Source organism: Theropithecus gelada, chromosome 18, assembly GCF_003255815.1.
Source record: "Theropithecus gelada isolate Dixy chromosome 18, Tgel_1.0, whole genome shotgun sequence".
Classification (NCBI taxonomy): Eukaryota; Metazoa; Chordata; class Mammalia; order Primates; family Cercopithecidae; genus Theropithecus; species Theropithecus gelada.
Genome location: NC_037686.1, coordinates 13848866 through 13867580, shown reverse-complemented (window position 1 = coordinate 13867580; position 18715 = coordinate 13848866). Strand labels below are relative to the sequence as shown.

General features: G+C 38.7%; 1 protein-coding gene across 1 annotated transcript in view; it reads right to left on the bottom strand.

The window, feature by feature from the left end:
• MIB1 (mindbomb E3 ubiquitin protein ligase 1) overlaps positions 1–18715 on the bottom strand; it is a 133756-nt gene that overhangs the window by 91302 nt on the left and 23739 nt on the right. Inside the window, exons 2-6 of the mRNA XM_025365115.1 lie at positions 17430–17601; positions 14633–14762; positions 9661–9765; positions 5044–5110; positions 3519–3723 (exon numbers count right to left, since the gene is read on the bottom strand). Of these exons, the coding sequence (XP_025220900.1) occupies positions 3519–3723; positions 5044–5110; positions 9661–9765; positions 14633–14762; positions 17430–17601 (679 nt within the window). The remainder of the gene's footprint in view (positions 1–3518; positions 3724–5043; positions 5111–9660; positions 9766–14632; positions 14763–17429; positions 17602–18715) is intronic.

Sequence of the window (18715 nt, the reverse complement as noted above, 5' to 3'; positions counted from 1 at the left end):
CACCTATAAAGACACATGCAGACTGAAAATGAAGGGATGGAAAAAGATATTGCACACAAATGGAAACCAAAAAAGAACAGGAATAGTTACACTTTTATATCAGATAAAACAGACTTTAAGTCAAAAACTGTAAAAACAGACAAAAGTCACTATACAATTATAAAGTGGTCAATTCAGCAAGAGGATATAACAATTACATACGCACTCAACACTGGAGCAACCAAATATAAAACACAAACATCAACAGATCTAAAGGGAAAGATACACTGCAATATCTTTAATAGTAGGGGACATTTCAACATCTAACTTTCACTAATGAAGAGATCACCATCCAGATAGAAAATCGACAAAGAAATATCAAAGTTAAACTACAATCCAAACCAAATATACTTAACTGGCACACAGAATACTTCATCCAACTGCCGTAGAACACACACTGTTCTCATCAGCACAAGGAACATTCTCCAAAAGAGATCACATATTGAGTCACAAAACAAGTCTCACTAAATTCAAAACAGTTGAAATGGTATGAAGTATCTTTTCTGACCACAATAGAATAACACTAGAAAGAAATTAGACATTATCCTGAACAATGAAAGGGTCAATAAAGAAATTAAAAAAAAAAAAAAAGAAATTAAGAAGGAAATTTTAAAATTTCTTGAAACAAATGAAAATGTAAACACAACATATCAAAATCTATGAAATATGGAAAAAGCAGTAGCAAGAGGGATATCTATAGCAATAAACACCTAATCAATCATTTAAAGCCAGGTGCAGTGGTTCATGCCTATAATCCCAGTACTTTGGGAGGCCGAGGTAGGTGGATCACATGAGATTGGGAGTTCAAGACCAGCCTGACCAACATAGAGAAATCCGATCTCCACTGAAAATACAAAATTAGACGGGCGTGGTGGCACATGCCTGTAATCCCAGGTACTCGGGAAGGTTGAGGCAGGAGAACCGCTGGAACCCAGGAGGCTGAGGTTGCAGTGAGCTGAGATCACGCCACTGCACTCCAGCCTGGGCAACAAGAGTGAAACTCCGTATCAAAAAAATAATAATAATTTTAAAAGTAGGAAGATTTCAAATAACCTAACAATACAGCTCAAGGAACTAGAAAAGCAAAAACAAAGCAAATACAATAGTAGAAGGAAGAAGTAATAAAGATCAGCAGAAATAAATGAAATTGACACAATAAAAAGAGAAAATATCAACAAAACGAAAAGCTGGATTTTTCAAAAGATAAACAAAATCAACAAATCTTTAGGTAGACTAACTAAGATAAAACCAGAAGACCCAAATAAAATCAGAAACAAAAATGGGGACATAACTGATACCACAGAAATGCAAAGGGTCATGACAGAATATCATGAACATCTATATACCAACAAATTGAAAAATCTAGAAGAAATAGATAAATTCTTGTACATAAACAACCTACCAAGATTGAGACATGAAGAAATATCAAACCTGGCCAGGCAAGGTGGCTCAACTGTAATCTCAGCACTTTGGGAGGCCGAGGTGGGCGGATCACTTGAGGTCAAGAGTTCAAGACCAGCCTGACCAACATGGTGAAACTCCACCTCTATTAAAAAATACATTAGCTGGGTGTGGTGGCACATGCCTGTAATCCCAGCTACTTAAGAGGCTGAGGCAAGAGAATCATTTGAACCTGGGAGGCAGAGGTTGAAGTGAGCTGACATGGTGCCTGCCACTCGAGCCTGGGTGACAGAGGGAGACTCTGTTTCAAAAAAAAAAAAAATATATATATATATATATATATATATATATACAACCTGAACAGACCAATAATGAGTAACAAGATCAAAGAAGTAATAAAAATGTCTCCCATCAGAGAAAAGTCCCAGGGCCTAAAGGTTTCAATGCTAGATTCTACCAAACATTTAAATAAGAACAAATATCAGTCCTCTCAAACTACTGTTGCTTTTATCAGCCAGGCGAGGTGGCTCAAGCCCCCAGCACTTTGGGAGGTCAAGGTGGGAGGATCACTTGAGGCCAGGGGTTCAGTGCCAGCCTGGGCAATATGGCAAGACCCTGTCTCTACTACAAAAAAAGTTTTTAATTTAAATTTTTAAAAAGAGAAAAAAAGAAAATGGCTTTTCGGATGCTGGCAAGAACACACAAAAAGGGGAACACACGTAGACTGTTGGTGGGACTGTAAATTAGTACAGCCACTATGAAAAACAGTATGGAGGTTTCTCAAAAAACTAAAAACAGAACTACCACATGATCCAGTAATCCCACTGTTGGGTATATATACCCAGAAGAAAGAATATCAGTATGTCAAAGGGAGATTTGTACTCCCATGTTTACTGCAGCACTATCCACAACAGCCAAGACATGAAATCAACCTAAGTGTTCATAAACAGACTGAAAAGATAAAGAAAATGTGGGCCACGTATGGTGGCTCATTCCTGTAATCCCAACACTTTTGGAGGCCAAGGGAGAAAGATCACTTGAGACCAGGAGTTCAGGACTTGCATGGGCAATACAATGAGACCCCTTCTCTAAATAGAGAATAGGATAGAATAGAATAGAATAGAATAGAATAGAACAGAACAGAACAGAACAGAACAGTGGTACATATACCCAATGAAATATTACTCAGCTATAAAAAGAATGAAATCCTGTCATCTGCAGCAACATGAATGGAACTGGAGGTCATTATGTTAAGTGAAATAAGACAAAGAAAGAAAGACAAATACCACATGTTCTCACTCATATGAGGAGATATAAAGCGTGGATCTCATGGAGATAGAAAGTTGATTGGTGGTTACCAGAGGCTGGAAACAGTAGGAGAAAGGTGGGGATGAGAGAGATGGTAAATGCGTACAAGACTACAGTTAGAAACAGGGAAAAAGATCTAATGTTTGATAGTACAGTTAGGCAACTATAGTTAACAACTTGTATAGTTCAGAACAGCTGGGGAAAGGAATTGGAATGTTCCCAATGTAAAGAAGGGGTGATGTTAATACTGATGGTTGTCCCAATTGCCTGTTTGATCATTACACATTGTATGCATGGATGAAAACATCACATGTATCCCAAAATATGTACACCTCTTGTGTATCAATAAAAAGAAAAAATAAGAGATGACCCTGGAGATATGCACCAAAGGAGTTTTAATGTAAAACCCTTCCCATTCAGGGTAGACTGATATAGTCCATTACCAACACAGAACTTTTAGGCTGTAGTTAGACCTAATAGTGATACAATGTATTCTCCTCTTGAAGGAAAAATAGTGTACAGAACACTGTATCATAAACATCCTCATATAAATTCACATATACACACAAGAGACACAAACACACACACACACGTAATTCTTACCATTTGTTTCTCTCCACCTTACCAATATATACTCTGGAGTTTTACTTACCATCTAAAAGCTAGCTTTAATGAGTATTTGGGTGTATCACATTATTTGCTTTCTCTAAGACTCTTTTCTCTATATTAGCTTTATTTATCATCATCAAAAATTGATAGATATCACCAACCTATTGCCACTTGGATACTGTACTACAATGTCATGATCTTCATCGATGCCACAAACAGTTCCAGTTGTAGTTAAAGTCTCAAACATTCCATCAGTCCATCCTCCATGACCATGCTGCAAAGACTGTACAATTTCTAGGTCGAGATCTATATTTACCAGGTCACCAATCTGCAATCCACCAGGATTCCTGTTGCCATTCTGCTCACCTGTAGAATCGCAGGTGAATTTCAGAGGCAATTGAATAAAGGAGGGAAAAAAACTCACAACAACATGCAGCTGTGTTATCTTTAAATAACATGTAGATATTTTAGTTTCAGGTACCGTCTAGTTTTAAAAGGTCTTGAGAACTCACTATAAGTATAAAATTTTAGAACTAGAAAGCTTTTTTAAAAAAAAAAAAAAGCCAAACAGACTCAAAAACTGAAATAATATGATGAGTTACAACAAAGACTGAGTAAGAGTAGAGTCTATAAAAGACAATTCAACCTTACATCAGAACACAAAGTTCCAGGTGTTGAAAATACTCACTTTTATGCCTGGATAACTTACTACCACTGTATCAGAACCACAATAACTAACTAGAGAATATGAATGAAAGCCTGGAATTACTTTTTCCCTTAAGTGCTTAGTACTATTTCATTTTAACAAATGGTTCCTGTGATTCTTGCCCTAAAGAGCATTTTAAAATATGTCAAAGCCCATTCCCCAGATTATTTTCAAAAGCTAGTTCTGAGATGAATTCAAGATCATGAAACATTAGGCTGAGATCCAAAATATGCATGTTGATTTTGCATTTTTCTTATGAAAACAAGACACAAAACAAGAAAGCTTGTTTTGTGAAAGCAAGATAAAACAGATGAGCTCATTAAAACACATAAATTTTTTTATGCCTTCTCCTTTTAAAAAAAAAAATTAAGGTATACTGCAAAAAAACAGCACTTTTTGCTACAAAGGCAAGTCAAATGATTTGAAGGAGAAACACAGTTCACATGAGAAAGAAACCAGAGAATAAAGATCAGGAGAGTGTGGTAAAAGTTCATCCAGGCAACAATAAATCTATAAAATGAAGGTAGTTTTGGTTTTCTTGTTCCCTTTTTTTTCATTTTAATGATACATGAAATTATACATATTATCTTAACCTTGGAGCTGTTCTTAGGAAGACAATTTGACAAAAATTCTAAGGAATTTTTAAGCACAAAAGTGTCAAATCCTATTCTCAATAGTCTATGACATACAACTGTTTTAATCTAATGCAAAATTTTTCAACATGTAATTTACAGTTAAAACATAAAAGTTTCAAATATATTATGACATAAATGGCCAATCAATTCTCAAGACATGACAACTGAGTCCAAATAAACCATAATAAAAGGAAAAATACTTTAAGACCAAAGTAAAGCCAAAAAAAAAATTTCTCTAAGTAACTTTAGTGGTAATTAACTTTTCTGAAGTCCAATTTAAACATTTTACCGATTCCACAAACTCTGACCCATTATTTAGTAATACTCTCTAATCTTCTCACTCACCTAGCACAGGGCAGTGATCTCTGTAGAAAGAACCTCCCTTGGCATCCTGGACACATTTCAGATCAGACTAAGAAGAAAAGAAACCAGAAAAATCACCCATGAAACTTCAAATATGGCTCAATATCTAAAATAGGCAAAAATATTCATTTAGAACATACCCAAAACAGAAGTCAAGAATAGTCTAGGTCAACAATCACACTAAATACTGCTTTCAAAAGTACTTGTAAAAACTTGTAAAAACTAGAAACCTGATCTTCAGATAGGTCATATTTTATTTACTTTTAGCCTTCTTTTAAAGTTCAAAATTAAAATGTCTGAATCTGGCCAGGCACAGTGGCTCACGCCTGTAATCCTAGGACTTTGGGAGGCCGAGACGGGTGGATCACTTGAGGTCAGGAGTTCAAAACCAGCCTGGCCAACGTGGTGAAACCACTTCTCTATTAAAAATACAAAAAAATTAGCCGTGTGTGCTGCTGGGCACCTATAATCCCAGATGCTCAAGAGACTGAGGCAGGAGAATTGCTTGAACCCGGGAGGCAGAGGCTGCAGTGAGCTGAGGTCACACCACTACACTCCAGCCCGGGCAACAGAGCAAGAGACTCTGTCTCAAAAAATAAATAAACAAAATAAAATGTCTGAATCTTATTACATTAAACCAAAATACTTATAATTAATAAATATTAATTATAATATTTTGAAAACCACATGCTAAAAAAGAACAAATATCTATTACTGGAAATGTGCACAGCACATTCTTTTGTGTGTGTGTGTGACAGAGTCTTGATCTGTTGCCCAGGCTGGAGTACAGTGACTCAATTGCTTGAACCTCCGCCTCCTGGGTTCAAGCAATTCTCATGCCTCAGTCACCTGAGCAGCTGGGGATTACAGGCATGTACCACCGGGTCTGGCTAATTTTTGCATTTTTAGTAGAGACAGGGTTTCGCCACGTTGGCCAGGCTGGTCTCAAACTCCTGGCTTCAACTAATCCACCCACCTCAGCCTCCCAAGTGCTGGGATTACTGGCATGAGCCACCACATTCCATTTTAAAGACACTTTTACCAAAAACAAACCAAAACCTGGAAATTATTCAAAACTAAATAGCCAATACAAAGTAGAAAATAACGAAACCAAATACAGTCTTTTGATTCCTTGTCTAGCTGATTTTCCTACTGACATCAATTTTTTTTTTTTTTTTTAGATGGAGTCTCACTCTGTCACCCAGGCTGGAGTGCAGTGGCGCAATCTCGGCTCACTACAACCTCCATCTCCTGGTTTCAAGCAATTCTCCTGCCTTGGCCTCCCCAGTAGCTGGAATTACAGGCATGTGCCACCACGTCCGGTTAATTTTTTCATTTTCAGTAGAGACGAGATTTCACCATGTTGGCCAGGTTGGTCTCGAACTCCTGACCTCAAGTGACCTGCCCGCCTCTGCCTCCCCAAGTGCTGGGATTACAAGTGTGAGCCACCACGCCCGGCCTTACATCAACTTTAGTCCTTACCTCGCCATAACCTGGTTAACTAAAGTTCCTTCCCACTTATCTTTTACAAGAAAACAAGTTACTAAGTATCTGAATGGAGGAGGTAGCTGCGGTATAATTAAAAGTACAGAAAATGTGGGCTTAGAGGAAGAACCTTGTGTATACTGTGAAAATTTGGATTTGGATTTACTTAAAAGTACCTAATAGTACAGGTGTATATAGTAGATGATTAGAACATCTTACCCTATCGGCCGGGCGCGGTGGCTCAAGCCTGTAATCCCAGCACTTTGGGAGGCCGAGACGGGCGGATCACGAGGTCAGGAGATCGAGACCATCCTGGCTAACACAGTGAAACCCCGTCTCTACTAAAAATACAAAAAACTAGCTGGGCGAGGTGGCGGGCGCCTGTAGTCCGAGCTACTCCGGAGGCTGAGGCAGGAGAATGGCGCAAACCCGGGAGGCGGAGCTTGCAGTGAGCTGAGATCCGGCCACTGCACTCCAGCCTGGGCTACAGAGCAAGACTCCGTCTCAAAAAAAAAAAAAAAAAAAAAAAAAGAACATCTTACCCTATCAAGGAAAGGAGCTCCTCTAATACATATGCACGTGCGCACCTGCACGCATGCACATGCATGTGCACACACACACACAGGACCCAACTCTTTTATAGCATCTTTTACTGTCACTGAATCCTGGCCAAAGAGACATAGGAGTCAAACTGTTTTTTGGGGATTTTTTTTTTTTTTTGAGACAGGGTCTCTCTCTGTTGCCCAGGCTGGGGTGCAGTGGCATGATCACGGCTCACTGCAGCCTCCACCTCCCAGGGCTCAAGTGATCATTCCACCTCAGCCTCTCAAGTAGCTGGGACTATAGGTGCACACCACTATACCCAGCTAATTTTTTTATTGTTTGTAGAGACACGGTTTTGCCACATTGTCCAGGTTGGTCTCAAACTCCTGGACTCAAGTGATCTACTGGCTTTAGCCTCCCATGGTGCTGGGATTACAGGTGTGGGCCACCACTCCCAGCTGTCAAATTGTTTTAATATAATACTTTACCCCAGCAATTTTACTTCTAGGAATCTATCCTAAGGAAATATACCCATAATGTACAAAGGCATATACACAAGGATGCTTACTGACACACTGCTTGAAGCAGTAGGGGAAACAAAATCCAACTCAGATCCCCATCAAGAGAAATCTCATTAAATAAATAATGGCACAACCACATACTCGGCCATCAGTCTACATAAATACCATTCATTTAACTACCTGAGCACATATAGCACATAGGCTTCATTTGAAGAAAATTAATAATCAATTGGAATTCTAAAAAACTGACAATTTAAAGACAGGCAGAGGCATGAAGAAAATGAAAAGCTGATAACCACTGCTATATACAATAATAAAAATTGGCAACTAAAGTATTTGTTTAAATTCACATGGCTGGCTTTTAATATATAAGTGGAATGAATTGGTCAGGTGTAGTGGCTCATGCTAGTAGTCTCAGCATTTTGGAAAGCCAAGGTGGGGGATCACTTGGAACAGAGGAGTTCAAAACCAGCGTGGACAATATATATAGCAAGAGCCTATTTCTACTAAAATTTTTTTTAATATTAGTTGGGCATGGTGGCACACGCCTACAGTCCTAGCTACTCCAGAGGCTGAGGTGGGAGGCTTGTTTGAGCCCAGGAGTTCAAGACTTCAATGAACTATGATTGCACCACTACACTCCCACCTGAGTGACAGAGCAAGACCCTGTCTCTAAAAGTAAATAAATAAGGCCAAGCCTGGTGGCTCACACCTGTAATCTCAGCACTTTGGAGGCTGAGGGGGGCGGATCATGAGGTCAGGAGATTGAGACCATCCTGGCTAACACAGTGAAACCCCATCTCTACTAAAAATGCAAAAAATTAGCAGGGCATGGTGGTGGGCACCTGTAGTCCCAGCTACTTGGGAGGCTGAGGCAGGAGAATGGTGTGAACCCAGAAGGCAGAGCTTGCAGTGAGCCAAGATCATGCCACTGCACTCCAGCCTGGGCAACAGAGTAAGACTCTGTCTCAAAAAATAAATAAATAAATGGAAATAAATTAAGGGGACACTGGGATACTGTCTCCATTCCTAACAAGAACACAGCCAGTTGATTTTAAAAAAGGAAATTTAAAGAATTCTTTGAATACGGAATGTATTCAAGATGAAAAGGATGTGAAAGGCATTAATAGTTTGGCATTTATTTATTACACTCTATAAACTGAATAGCAAGATCAACTTTTTTTGAGATACAGTCTCACTCCATCACCTAGGCTGGAGTACAATGGCGTGATCTCGGCTCACTGCAAGCTCTGCACCCCTACCCTCGCAGTTCAGGCGATTCTCGTGCCTCAGCCTCCCGAGCAGCTGGAATTACAGGCACATGGCATCAAACCCAGCTAATTTTTGTATTTCAGTAAAGACAGTGTTTCACCATGTTGACCAGTGTGATCTCAAACTCCTGACTTCAACTGATCCACCTGCCTGGGCTTCCCAAAGTGCTGGGATTACAGGCATGAGCCACAGCGTCCAGCCAAGATCAGCGCTTGAACAATGATCCATGAAAAATACAAAAACACAGGACAACTCACTGAATAAACCTCCATTATCTTTCTAAACACTTAAGTAATTCAAGGTGTTTCTAAGTCAATCATTTTCAATTATCAACACTATACTTTAAAAAATACCAAGGGGCGGGGAGGAATCTCCTAAAAAATAATTTTAATATCTGTTGTAATTTATATTTTTATAAGCTACCAGAGCACAGAATACAAATATATCACAAAATCTCATTATAATACTGTCTTCCAGGTCCATCCATGCCAAGGAGTGGTCTTATAGATGATTTCCAATCTTTTTGACAGATTTTCGTAAATAAACCCCCTGGACTTACACTGAAAATGGGTCAGCTCTACACAACCAATATAGAGTAAGGTACCCAAACATTAACTAAAGGCAAATCATATTGACTATTACATAGTTTAGGGAAACATAGTAAAAACGTAAAGGTTCTGACAAACGGAGATGACAAAGGAAAAATAATAAAAGAGCAGTAAGAGCTATTCATCCATCCAACATTTTCTTTCACCTGCTATGGCTCTTCACTACTTACCATGCCCTCAAAGCCAACTCTGTAAAGGTTCTTAGCACCATTATCCCAGAGGACATATGCTGCACTATGTGGGCTTGATGCACTCCAGTCCTGGATTTCTGTTACCTAACAGACGTTTTTTGAGAAAAGAAGTTTTTTAAAGGGGAGGGAAGAGCTTAGTTCTTTTCATTTTTACATGTAAATCTTAAAAATATTTCATCTAGCAACCTGTGGAACAGGATCATGAAAAATACTTATTTGCCAAATATGTCACTCCTAACATATATTTAAATTATCACTAGAGCCATATTTTTCCAGAATTATAAGGTAATTTCTAAAACCACTGTAGAAATGTTAAATCAAGAGGCTTGGGGATTACAGTGATAGATTATCAGAAAATAGAATTTGATACAAAATTTAAAGTATTTTTAATCTTAAAGGGATTCCTTTAAGAACAGTTTTGTTTTTTGTTTGTTTGTTTGTTTTTGAGATGGAATCTCGCTCTTGTCGCCCGGGCTGGAGTGCAGTGGTGTGATCTCGGCTCACTGCAACCTCCGCCTCTCGGGTTCAAGCTTCTCCTGCCTCAGCCTCCTGAGTAGCTGAGATTACAGGTGACTGCCACCATGCCTGGCTAATTTTTTTACTTTTAGTAGAGATGGAGTTTCACCATGTTAGCCAGGCTGGTCTCAAACTCCTGACCTCAGGTGATCTGCCCGCCTTGGCCTCCCAAAGTGCTGGGATTACAGGTGTGAGCCACCACGCCCGGCCAAAACAGTATATTATTTTAAGCCCATTACTCAATATGAAATTTTAAATCCCCAAAATGATTCAAGATAAACCTTTTTGGTCAGTTAAAAATTAACAAGCACAAAGCTCTTGAAGAGCCTTGGTGGCAATGTTTAAGTAGGTCTTGAGTTGCTTTTGCTCCTCCAGCAGTATCCCACAGTTGCAGGCCACCTAAAATGGCACGCCTACCATGGAAACTCAGACACTATCTCCAAGCCCCACACCCAACTAGTCTGATTCTTGAATTCACTGGATTAAAATTAAAAAAAAAAAATACTGGGGTTGCCATTGCTTTAAGGCCTAGAATCACATGCAGGTTGAGTGTACTTATCTGAAATACTTAGGACAAGAAATGTTTTAGATTTCAAATTTTTTCAGATTTTGAAATATCTGCACTGTACTCAGAGCACCCCAAATCCAAAAATTTGAAATTCTAAATGCTCCAATGAGCATCTCCTTTGAACATCATGTCAGTGCTCAAAAAGTTTCAGATTTTGGAGTATTTCGGGTTTCAGATTTTTTTATCTGGAATGTTCGACCTGTACACAAAAATGACAAACAGTATTAAACTTGGACCTTCTCAAGTAAACCTGACTACAGCAAAGAGTGGGAAGCTGTACACATGCAATTCATATTACTCTTCTTCATCTTGATACTTACAATCACAGCCATCCTTCATAGTTACTTAGAATGACAGGCTGAAGTATAACTTTTAAGGTATACACTTAAAAACTATTACTTTAAATAAGATATATAATGACCATTCTTTTTCATCCTGTACTAAAGAAACAGTTTTGTAGGCCAGGTATTTCATGATGTATTTGTGGAAATAAAAAGGTTTTATGTTTAAGATCTGATGAATCACTTGAAACGTATTTTAAATTGTTAGTAAATTAGTCCATTTATTCTTTTAAATTTTGACATACATTACACATTATAAAATATAGCATATGTAAATCTGTTTTTTTTTTTTTGCTCGTCACCCAGGCTGGAGTGCAATGGCACGATCTCAGCTCACTGCAACCTCCGCCTCCGAGGTTCAAGTGATTCTCCTGCCTCAGCCTCCCAAGTAGCTGGGATTACAGGTGCCCACCACCACGCCCAGCTAATTTTTGTATTTTTTTTTAAGTAGAGACGAGGTTTCGCCATGTTGGCCAGGCTGGTCTCGTGATCATGGCCTCGTGATCCACCTGCCTCGGCCTCCCAAAGCATATATAAACTTTAAAGAAAAAAATAAACGGAACACCCATGTAATTATTACCCAACCTAAGAAAAAAAATATAACCAATACTTTTCAAGTCCCCTATGTCCATCTCATCAATCCCATACTCCTGCCTCCCATTAGAGGTAACTACCATCCTGAAGTTAAAGTCCACCATTTACCTTAATTTGCTTTATGATTTCTGCTCTACTAACCACTATATAACCTTCCAAAGTAACAGTTTCTAGCACTCGAAGGTAAAACATGCAATCTGTAGTAAAAAGTTCCTTCTGATTCTAATATATTCAGATTTAACTTCATTTGTTTTCAAAAATGTGATGCTATATTAAGTCTGTATTTCATAGGATGAGTAAAAAGCATTTAACTACCTAAAAAACAAAGACAAATTTTGTTTAAATAAAATTTACTTCAAATTTCAAATTACTTGAAATAGAAGTAAGTTCATTAGTCAAGGTCCAAATCATTAAATGAAATTCCTTCATTTTTAATATGACTTGATTTATTACTGAGGGGGAAACAAAGTGGAAGGCATAAGAAAGTAACTATAGTAATCTCACATGCAAGGAACAGTTGCTAAAACCATTAGGTAGAATGTTGCCAAGAAACTCTGTAAAGGATACATCTGACAAAATTTGCACCTGTTCATCAATCTTAACATCACTAATAGCAAGATCATCAGACTTCATGTGCCCCTTTATGTGATACAGTAGAAAATATACAGCATCACATACGAGGTATGTTTGCCAAAATAAAATTGAACCTGAATCTAATCAAGCCTCTAACTCTAACAACTAGTTTATAGGAAATACAAAGATTAAAAGAACAAGTTAAAGAAGTTAAAGAATACTATAAAGAATCAATTGGCCAAATAGAATCTGGTTTCTTCAACAAATAAATGGTATTTTTTTTAAGTTAATAATTGTTGAAGTTGGATATAAGTGCATGGGAATTTATTATACTATACTTTCTACTCAAGTGTATGTCTGAAATACTCCATAATAAAGAGTTAAAAAAAATTATGATCTAGTATACTTAATCATACTTGTATTAAAAACAGCTTTAAAAGACTAACATGTATAGCAAGACTTAAGAAACCCTTTAAGAACAGGCTGGGCACAGTGGTTCATGCCTGTAATCCCAGCACTTTGGGAAGTGGAGGCAGGAGAATCGCTTGAACCCAGGAGTTTGAGACCAGTCTGGGCAACACAGCAAGACTCCATCTCTAATATACATTAAAAAAACAAAAAGGAAGAATACACTACATACAATGAATATGGGTTACATCAGGGGAGTGGGATAAAGCATCCAGCACTGAAGGGGAAAAAGGGATGTTAACTTTCTTCATTCACATACATAGGCCAAAACAAAAAAGTCAGACAACAGAAGTCACATTTGGTCTTAAAAATGTGCTTAATAATGTTACTCTAAAGATTTATTTTATGAAGTTCTCTCACTTGGAGTCACATGTACAAGACGGTTTCATTTCTTTTTCATTTTGTTCTTTTCGTTTGTTTTGAGATGGAGTCTTACCCTGTCACCCAGGCTGGAGTGCAGTGGCACAATCTTGGCTCATTGCTACCTCTGCCTCCCAGGTTCAAGTGATTCTCCTGCCTCAGCCTCCCTAGTAGCTGGGACTACAGGCGTGTACCACCATGCCTGGCTAATTTTTGTATTTTCAGTGGAGACAGGGTCTCACCATGTTGGCCAGGCCAGTCTCAAACTCCTGATCTCAAGTGATCCACCTGCCTCAGCCTCCCACAAGTGCTGGGATTACAGACATGAGCCACCATGCCTGGCCCTCATTTTGTTCTCAAAACACAACATGTGTTAAATCAAAGCAAACCAAAAATGTAACACGAATGACTCAAAGCCTCAAGAATGCCTACTTTTATCCCAAAAAAAGTGCCAATATAGCAAAAAACAGAAAGTTCCATTTATGTGGCTTCAAACAGCAAATGCCTTCAAAAGCTGATGAGGGAAGATGACTTCCAACCCCCTCTGACCACATAATTAACTATGGGGAAGACTATAAAGTCAATTTTTCAAAATAAAAGTATTAAAATGTTACTTCTCACATACTCTTTCAAAACAAGTTACCAGAATGTGTGTTCTACCAAAAGAGATGGTAAGCTAAGTAAGATGATATAATGGGATACAGAAAGCATGAGATCCAGTCAGGAAGAGAGGCAAAGGCATCTTTGTTCATCACAGGGCTTCAAAGGGAGCTTCCAGGATGATTGCTGGGCACCAGGTATGGAAAGTGACCCATCCAGATTGCAGCCGTGTAATACGTGGGGGCCAAACAGGTTGAAGGCTCTTATCCCCACTGCCACTGTACCAGTTTTATTCAACTGTGGACACACTGCCCAAGTGAACCTGACTCACAGTCTCAAGTGTACTTGGCTTATTTGGACTATGTAATGATGACACTCCCACTCTCCTCTTCACCCCCATTCCCTGCCACCTAGACCAGCTGAGGTCTCTCATTTCACCACACAGAATATTCTGCTTTGACCTACTCCTAAAACTCCGAGCCCACTACACTATCTGCAAAGGGTAACAGAGGTAGGCTGGCTAGATAACAGCGTAATTGTCCACTGTCCCTCAGAAAAAGACCTTTGAGGGAAGATAATATAAAACAAGTCAATTCAAATGAAATTTGAATAGCAGGAAAGTCGAGGACATGAGACACTGCTTAGGGAAGACTGGTCCAGATGCATTCAGAAAAGCATGCTAGGTAACAAAATGACAATACGAAACCTGAAGGTGGGAAGGTAAAACCTATCTAATGACCCTCTAAGAAACATCAATGCTTATAAAAAGCAAGAACAATCTTTCTACTTCCAGAGAAAAAAGAAATCAAGATTTTAAAAATTTTTACTGGCATAGAAAACAATGGACCAAGAAATTCATTTACAGTAGTGATAAAAAGCTTCTGAACCCATATACTCTAGAATACATGATGAATTAAGAAAAATACTGTACCTTTCCCCTACGTCCATTTCCTCCATCTTGATCTTCCCACTGCCAGTCCACTCCTCGCACCACTCTGGCACCTGCAAAGATTCCTCTGGCTGTAATCTTCTTAGATTTCCTACGAGACTCTAACAGAACCCTAAAAATAAAGTTATTTATTTTCAAGTTTATGTAAAAATAGGTAATAATAATTTGCTTTTTAAAACAAAATTATAAAAATGTTATTTTGAAAGTAAAAGGATTCTTAATTGTTCTGGTTACTTCCATAACAGCATGACACAGGAATACCTTTTATATTCCACAGGTGATGATGATGATGACAGTAGTAGTTGTAATAATAATCACAGCTAACTTTTACCGAGCTTTTATTATATAATATGTAAAAGCACTTGCATGGGAGCAAACTGTGTTACACTCCTTAAGAGAAAGTTACCACTGTATTACCCACTTTATAAATGAGGAAACTCAGTCTCAAAGAAGTAATGTGCCCAAGGCCACAAAAGTTCAAATGTAATAGACTCCACATATGATCCTAGTCTAAGCAATTCAGGGTATCTATCACTATACTCTTCACTATTGTAGAGGTGGCAAACTCAAATTCTCTATAGCTTCCAGGTGAGTAATATAAATGACAGCCTAAGAAAGACAGCACTACAGTGGCAAATGGCACTTGACCTCAGACTTAGGAAGGTAACAGGGAATGGCAAGGACTTTGGTTGACTCAAAAGCATCATCAGTCTAAAGGATCCAGTCTAAAGGGCTCCACTGCTTCAACAAACTGTTGCCAGGAACAAACGTAAACCCAGTATTGATAGTCTTCTGTATTGGGGGGAGGGGAGCAGGGTGTTCTATGAATCCATCAACAGATTTTTGTGTGAAATCACCTGTTTTTTAAAACTAGCCATTATTCTGGCCAGGCGTGCTGGCTCACGTCTGTAATCCCAACACTTTGGGAGGCCGAGGCGGGCGGATCACGAGGTCAGGAAATCAAGACCATCCTGGCTAACACAGTGAAACCCCATCTCTACTAAAAATACAAAAAATTAGCTGGGCATGGTGGCGGGCGCCTGTAGTACCAGCTACTTGGGAGGCTGAGGCAGGAGAATGATGTGAACCTGGGAGGCGGAGCTTGCAGTGAGCCGAGATTGCATCACTGCACTCCAGCCTAGGCTATAGAGCAAGACTACATCTCAAAAAAAAAAAAAAAAAAACTAGCCATTATTCAAAAATTTAGAGTACTGTATTGATATGATTTGGCTGTGTCTCCACCCAAATCTCATCTTGAACTGTAGTTCCCATAATTCCCACATGTCGTGGGAGGAACCCAGTGGGAGGTAACTTAATTGTGGGGGTGGTTACCTCCATGCTGTTCTCTTGATAGTGAGTTCTCACGGGATCTGATGGTTTTAATAAGGGGCTTTCCCCCTCTTTTGCTCAGCACTTCTCCTTGCTGCCGCCATATGAAGAAGGACATGTCTGTTTCCACTTCTACCATGATTGTAAGTTTCCTGAGGCCTCCCCAGCCATGCTGAACTGTGAGTCAATTAAACCTCTTTCCTTTATAAATTACCCAGTCTCAGGTATTTCTTCACAGCAGTATGAAAATGGATTAATAAACGTATATATCAGTAAAATACATCTGTGGTCTGGATTTTACCTATACTAACCTGTTCTCACCGTACTACATACTTACAGAAGATTATGAACCTTGATAAAGATTCTACAGTCAAGTATCTGGGCCAGCTTGGTTCTCCAAGACCATGTATCCCTATTGTTCTACATCCTTCTCATTCACATAATCAGAAAGGTTTGGAGATTTTTGCTTTGTTTTTCTAATTTTATTTCACTGTTCTATTCTTTTCACTTATTTATTTTAATAGAGATGAGGTCTTACTATGCTGTCCAGGGTGGTCTTGAATGCCTGGCCTCAAGTAATCCTCCCACCTCAGGCCTCCCAAAGTGCTGGAATTAAAGGCATGAGCCACCACGCCCAGTCCTATTCATTTCTGCAATGTCTTTATTATTCCTTAATTTTAATTGCAAACAAAAGACAAAAATAACCAACTTGTTCAAAATTACTCAGTTAATAAGTGGCACGATTATGATCTACACCAAGAGAGTCTGACTCCAAAATCTATTTATCTACTCCTACTCCTAGCTGCCTCCCTATGACTGTCTGGATTCCTGCTCCTTTGCATTATCTGTATCTACATGAGAAGATCCCATCGCCTAAAACTCTGCGCCCGTTAACAATGAATACTCCTCTCTCATTGCTCCTAAGACACTTAATACATATCTCTAACACAGTCTAAAACATCACATGACAATCACTGATTCACTATTTCCTTTAATTTGTAAACTCCTTAAGACTACTAGGTGTCTTATTCATCTTCTAGTGTCCATAAACATAGTAGATCCCGTGTAGTCCTAATAAATGCCTATTGACTCAATCAATGGGCCCTACCATTCATCTGATATCAATTAACAGAATAGAAGGCATAGTGAGAAGAAAATAATTGCTATCTCTTTGGATGCCCTTGTATTTCCAAATGTACAGTAGTGCTAACCCTCTAAGCCAGAGAAATAATAGTCCAGATTACCTTGGAAAAGTACAGACAGCTCCATCTTCACAGAGCTCTTCACTTGTTATATGGCAGATTGGTCCACATCTATCCTACTATTTGGTACCTCCTGTTACTAAACCAACTGTCAGAAGCTATTTGCTAATCCTATTTTTAAGGCCCAGAAGTACATAACTTGAATACAAACAAAACCCTCGGTTGAAGAAAAAAAGGGTTCTCCCTACCTCTCACTTCCTGGTGTAGTAATTCGGTAAAAGCGATGTCTTAAATGATGTTTATCTCCATGATAACACACTGTGCACAAATCATAATTTGTACACTCTGCACATTTCCATCGAATGCCAATGATTGGTTGCTGGCGGCAGGTATCACACATGGTTCCATCATGCTTGATGCCTATTAAAACAAGGACACATGCTCTGATTAACCTCAAATTTTATTTATCTGAATATTATTCCTTGGGGGAAAAAAATAAGATCAGAACATTTACAAGATACTCTAATCAACTGGGATATAACACTTCAAATTTAACACATATAGCTTCAAGATAATGGATCTCAACTATTTTAATCAATGCAAGTTATATTTTCCCTTTGCTTCCTTTTTCATTAGTAAGAACACATCTCAGTAACTCTTTCCTCATTCTCATCCACAAACTAGAACTTATGTTCGACACACAGAAAGAAAGAATCCTTTATCACTAAGGAGATGTTTCAGACTACAAAACCTCAGAAATCTTTGAAAGAATTTTCAACTATTTTCTAGGTAAACAATTACTCCAAAAGAAAAGACCATTTTGCCCTTACGACATCATGGAAACAAACTATCAATTAACTTAAGCATTTACTACCCTTAGATATTGACAAGTTTTTCCCATAGTCAAGAAAATTTAGAAAATGACTAGGAAACAAGTTTCCCTATTTTAAAGGAAACAATACACTATAGTGGGGTTTTATCCCCTTAGGGAACAAGAAATAATAAGCTCTAGAAAAAATAAATACTTGGTAAAATGACCTCCACTAAAATTAATCACATGGATGAATGAGACAGACATTAGAACTATAAAAGGTACCGATATAGGTAATGAAAACAACCTGGCCGGGCGCGGTGGCTCAAGCCTGTAATCCCAGCACTTTGGGAGGCCGAGACGGGCGGATCACGAGGTCAGGAGATCGAGACCATCCTGGCTAACACGGTGAAACCCCGTCTCTATTAAGAAATACAAAAAACTAGCCGGGCGAGGTGGCGGGCGCCTGTAGTCCCAGCTACTCGGGAGGCTGAGGCCAGAGAATGGCGTGAACCCGGGAGGCGGAGCTTGCAGTGAGCTGAGATCCCGCCACTGCACTCCAGCCTGGGCGACAGAGCGAGACTCCGTCTCAAAAAAAAAAAAAAAAAAAAAAGAAAACAACCTTCATTTTCAGGTGAAATAATTGGGGGCAAAACTCCTTTACTATTCTATTGTTATATTAGTATCACTTGTTCAATAAATAAAAACTAGGATTTTTTTTTT